Source organism: Solanum tuberosum, unplaced genomic scaffold (genome assembly GCF_000226075.1).
Source record: "Solanum tuberosum cultivar DM 1-3 516 R44 unplaced genomic scaffold, SolTub_3.0 scf00029, whole genome shotgun sequence".
NCBI classification, from domain to species: domain Eukaryota; kingdom Viridiplantae; phylum Streptophyta; class Magnoliopsida; order Solanales; family Solanaceae; genus Solanum; species Solanum tuberosum.
Genome location: NW_006238955.1, coordinates 2760868 through 2766399, shown reverse-complemented (window position 1 = coordinate 2766399; position 5532 = coordinate 2760868). Strand labels below are relative to the sequence as shown.

The 5532-nt window shown below is 33.1% G+C and overlaps 1 protein-coding gene across 1 annotated transcript in view; it reads left to right on the top strand.

Moving 5' to 3' along the window:
• The window catches only part of LOC102579912 (phosphoglucomutase, cytoplasmic-like), a gene marked incomplete at its 3' end in the record, with an annotated part of 21094 nt that extends 16522 nt beyond the window's left edge, over window positions 1-4572 (top strand). The window contains 3 exon segments of the mRNA NM_001288404.1: window positions 2979-3111; window positions 4160-4276; window positions 4370-4572. Coding sequence (NP_001275333.1) covers window positions 2979-3111; window positions 4160-4276; window positions 4370-4441 — 322 coding nt within the window.
• Window positions 4573-5532: the final 960 nt, after the last annotated feature.

Here is a 5532-nt window from a genome sequence, read left to right as displayed (position 1 = left end):
TACCATCACCAATATTGAGAAAAGATAAGGTTTCAATATTGAGAAAAGATAAGTTTTGTCATCTTCAAGAAATTTCCCATCATGAATAGGTTACAAGGAGTTAGTCTAACTTATTCATGATGGGAAGTTTCTTGAAGATCACAAAACCTTATCTTTCTCAATATTGGTGATGGTAAAGTTCTTCATATGGTGCTCAATCGTAGAGACAAGTTTCTTATATTTGTCATAACGCAAACTGATCATGGTGTCCTACAAATAGAAATCAAGGCTGCCTTATTGGTTCGTAATGTTAAAATGGTTATAGAGAGGAAGGTTGGCCACTCAACCTTATTCATGATGGAAAGTTTCTTGAAGATCACAAAACCTTATCTTTTCTCAATATTGGTGATGGTACAGTTCTTCATATGGTGCTCAATCGTAGAGACAAGTTTCTTATCTTTGTCATAATGCTAACTGATCAACATAGACCTGATGTGTCATTTGGGAGACGTTTTTCGCCCCCTAACAGCATATTATATCTATGACTCCATCCCTCAAACTGAAAGCCTTTCGTAGTACGAGTTTCAGGAGAATATTCTATACCAAATTGTCATCTTCTGCGTGCCCTCCACTTTTATCAAGTGTTCTAACTGTCAGGATGAACTTAGAGCCATGACCTTCTAGTCATAGCTTAGTTTGACGGTTGCAGTACCGTTAACAGGAAGGTGGTAGAATATGACAAATTTGTGTATCTTTTTTTGAGATCTAGTGCTATTATTTAATAAAGAACTACTGTATCATTTGGGAGGCGAGGTTTGTCCCATAACCCCATTGATCAATCTATGACTTCTTCCTAGAAACTGAAATCCTTCTGTAGTAGGAAGTAAAGAGAATTTTTATACCAAAAAGTGATTTTTTATAACCAAGAAATCCCAGAGAGCCAGCAGCGCATAGTTCAAAATTCGGTGGATAATGGGTCCACCCCTCTACCCTTTATTCTAAATCATAGTCTTCTGCATGCCTTCCCTAATTTCATCAAGTGTTCTAATTGGCAGGATGATTTTGGAGCCCTAAAGCCTTTAATACCTAGCTTAGTTTGACCACTGCAGCACCTTTAGCTTTTGAATCACTTGGTTCATGGTTGTGAACATCAAGTCAAATCTTTGACTATCTTTAGGGGTCGTTTGGTATAATGTATAAGGAAAATAATCAGGTATATAATTTGGTATAGCTTAATCCAATATTTGGTCATGTATATAATTTGGTATAACTTAATCCAATATTTGGTCATGATTTGAATTATGTACAACTTAATACACCAATGGTGTATTATTTTACACCACCAACATCATGGAATAACTAATCCTTGTATAATTTATATATGGATAAAATAGCAAAAGGACAAAACTATCTTTATATTTTTCCCTGAAGTCAATGAAGGTCAAGCATTCAAGGGTATAATTGCAAACTCATTACTTTTTAGCTTAGAAAGTAAATAAATATTTTAAATGATATCTTGTAATCCAATTTTAGTGCAATGAACTAAACACCCAACGAGAAATAATCTTTGTATTTCTAATCCCTGTATAACTACGAATTCTTACCTAACTAATCCCTGCATTATAATCCTTGTATAAGTTGTCTTCAAACCAAACACCCCTTAGTACATTTGTATTATTATTATCATCATAAACATAATCTGCTTCTCATATCAACTAATGGGAGTTCATGAAAAGGGGTAGGTTTTACTCCATGATATGCATTCCATGAATAGGAGAAATCAGAAATTTATTACATGTGGGCAGCGATTGCATTTTTGGTCTTTCATTTAAGCCCCGCACTTCCCTTCTCCCCTATAAAAAAGAATCGTTGCATGTTTGGATCTTGTTTTTTTTTTCTAAGGGGTGGTTTTGCAAATAAACAAATGGAAACATTTGTCCAGATGACTCACAATCTCCTCCGCCAAAAGAAATGAAATGTGACGAGTCAAATCCATAAGCTTTCTAGTGATTTTGCGTGCAGCCAAACCAAATTCAACCTTTCAAGGGACCATCTTTCCCTATGTGGTAGATTCATCCTATTCAAATTTAGCTGTACCAATGAACCAAGAATAGGTTAATCTCTAATTGAGTTTCCATGTCTGTTAAGTTCTGCTATGGTTGTTCCTCCGTTATAGTGGTCTCTGCGTAATGGTAATTTAAGGTGTCTGGTTTCTTTGACTGCTTCATTGAGATCCTTTTTAGATATCGGCAGCTTGGCACACTTTTGGTAGTTTTCCATTTTCCTTAATATAGTCCCACTGCGGGTATGTAAGAGCTCGGTGTTCTCCATATTTAATATCTTAAATAATAGTTGCTTGATCATTTTTCTAGTTTTCCAAGTTAACAAATTTTATACCAGATTTTCATGCTATAGATACATGCAAAGTTCTATTCTTTTTCCGACTCACATTGCAGTATCACATTACTATAATACTACTTATCAAAAAGAGAAAATGGATGTCTGCGCTGGATGTTCTTATAGCTAGAAGTTTAACCTATTGTACACTGAAACCTAGAATTACAAAGCACATATTTTTGCTTGTCCAATCTATTCAAGATTGTGATAGTTTCAAGTGTTCCCAAAGATCAAGAGATGTGACTAAAACAATAGGTCTCCTTTTTATTTATAATTAGAAGAGTATTAGAAATCAACTTCAAAATTTGATTTTCCTCATCAGATACAACACTGTTTGAAGTTGAAAACATTGGCATGCTCCCTTTTTTTTGTTTTTTCCAAAAATACGTTTAGTGTTTACTGTATTATCAGTCAGATTACTTGCCAATGCCAGTCAATTTATGTTTTCTTGGACCTTTTTTTTGTGAATTTTGAAGGTAGCAATGGTTATTGTAATATTTCCTGTTGCCATGTAGATATTTGTTATTGAGCAGAAAAATTTAATACCATTGATGTGTCTTTTCAATGTGTAATATTTAATCTTGAGATAAATTCCTATACAGGTTAATAAAGGGAATCCGTTCAGATGTTTCAAATGTCGTGCATGCTGATGAATTTGAGTACAAGGACCCAGTTGATGGTTCGGTCTCAAAACATCAGGGTATAAGATATCTATTTGAAGATGGATCACGATTGGTGAGGAATCTCTCCTGCTCTTGTATTACTCAAATTATGGGAATTAGAGGCAGTTTTGCATAGGAAACGAAAATATACAGAATATCCCCAGCTCTAGTTTTACTCAAAATATGAGAATTAGAGGCTGTTTTGGATAGGAATAAGAAATATACAGATAACTGGGGATACAAATTCTGTTCTGGTTTGATTTCTCTTTTACCAACAGAATTAGGGAAAAGGCATAAATAACCCCAAACTGTGATTGAAATCTAAGAGACACACCTTATCTTTTCGGGAATCCTGTTAACCCCCAAACTATTTAAAAATAGAAACCCTAAGTGCTCAGGTGGCAAGGAGAGTATTTTACTCTCTTTGAGAAAGTGAGAAGCATAAACTATTTTTTTTTTTTTATTTTAATATGATTTTATATTAAATATATTTATTACTCCTTTTTATTCTTTTCTTCTCTTCTGTTACCTTTGAGCTTCCGGATCAGAAAAAGAAGACAGCAGTATAAAGGCCATATTTGAAATTGGATTAGTAATTTGGTTATTGGAAAAATGGATAAAATCAAAATTGTGCAGTAAAATGTGACTATTTCAGAAAAATCTGGAAATCAATTTTATCTTCAACCTCACATTAGAATTATCAACCAAATCCATCTTAAATCTTCGTGAAATCAACCTACATATTTGATATGAATTCCTTGAGATGTTGCAGATCTTTTGAGATATCACCCACTCTAAACAGAGTTTGTTTGCAGTAACCTGAAAGTCAAACTTGAAGCTTCATTAATTGCTGCTTTTCTTTGAACTGAATCCATCTTAAATCTTCTGAAATCAACTCAAATTTTTTATATGAATTCCTTAAGATATTCCGGATCTTTTGAGATATTACCAGTTGAAATGGAGTTTGTTTGTGGTAGCCCGAAATTCAAACTTGAAGCTTCAAGCCTGTAGTTGTGTTTTTCTCCAAAGAATTAACTAACAAATAAAAGTGGAGTAAATGGAAAAGCTTTTATGGGAAGTGTTGTTGGGTGCATATGGTGTAACTTTTGGTACTGTGGTAGGTGTTCCGTCTCTCTGGAACTGGGTCAGAGGGTGCTACAATCCGTCTCTACATTGAGCAGTACGAGAAGGATTCATCCAAGATTGGGAGAGATTCTCAGGAAGCACTTGCACCCCTGGTAATTTACGTTGGAGCAAAGATGGTGTTTGTGGTTCATTTTTTCTTTTTGTTTCTTAGTGTTTTTGCTAAACAAATTTATCTTTTATTACAGGTGGAGGTTGCTCTTAAACTATCGAAAATGCAGGAATACACTAGTCGTTCTGCCCCAACTGTTATTACATAAACATATTCTGTATGGTTTACTTTCTAGAACTAAACAATTGAATAAGTGTACTGTCCTTGCTGGCAGAGATGATGATATCAAGTTTTCAATTCTGCAGTCTTTTGTCTGGAGTTGAAGTGTTTTTGTTAGAATATATGAATGTTATGCGCCAATTTCTTCTTCGTTTACCTTTCATCTTGAATGACTTGTGTAGACATAAATTTCTTGTCCAGAAATTAAAATGTTAGCAACAATCCTAGTAATTGATTTTAATCTTTGAATGTTACGATCTCTACCATTCTTCTTTCAAATATAAAGAAATATTCGAGTATATAGAAATATGCATAATTTGACCTCTGAGTTCTTCTTGTTTCTTGTCCCTTTTTCTAAATTATGAGACTCCTATTTATAGTTGTAGGATGACACGATAATATTTGATTGGTGAGAATATGCCACTTGTACGCATGATACATTTCATTGACTTTTGATTTAATTAGGTTTCGGCTAGGCAGAATGGGCTTATTATTTGTTGCCTAAATCAATGGACTAATCTCATGATATTAGACTATAATTAAATTTATATTTATTGAAATATTACAATTAATTTAATTATAACAATTCAAAAATATCTATTTGAACTAATATATTTTGAATTTATTATAATTCTAATTTCTTGTGGATTTAAATTCAGTAAAAATTTGCTGTATAAATATTTATTACTCCCTTTGTTCAATTTGACTTGTTACTGTATGACCTAGCACACCCATTAAGAAAACAATTGCTGATATAAGTATTTTATCAAACTATTCTTATTAAATGATGTTTAGTATTAGGTCTTGGAAAATAATTTGGAGAATAAGTATTTAATATTAAGGGTAAAATATGGAAAAAATAATTGTCTTTTCTTAATATGTCAATAGTGACGAGTAAAAACAAAAATCTATTTTAGGAATAAGTGACAAGTAAAAGTGAACGGCGGGAGTATTATTATTTATTTATTTTGCATTATAGTAATTATTTCCAAAAATTTACCTTTATCAAGAAATGCACAATAATGTGCTCCATAGATCTAGGAATGCTAATGGGCGGTGCGGATATGGGGCACGGTGAAT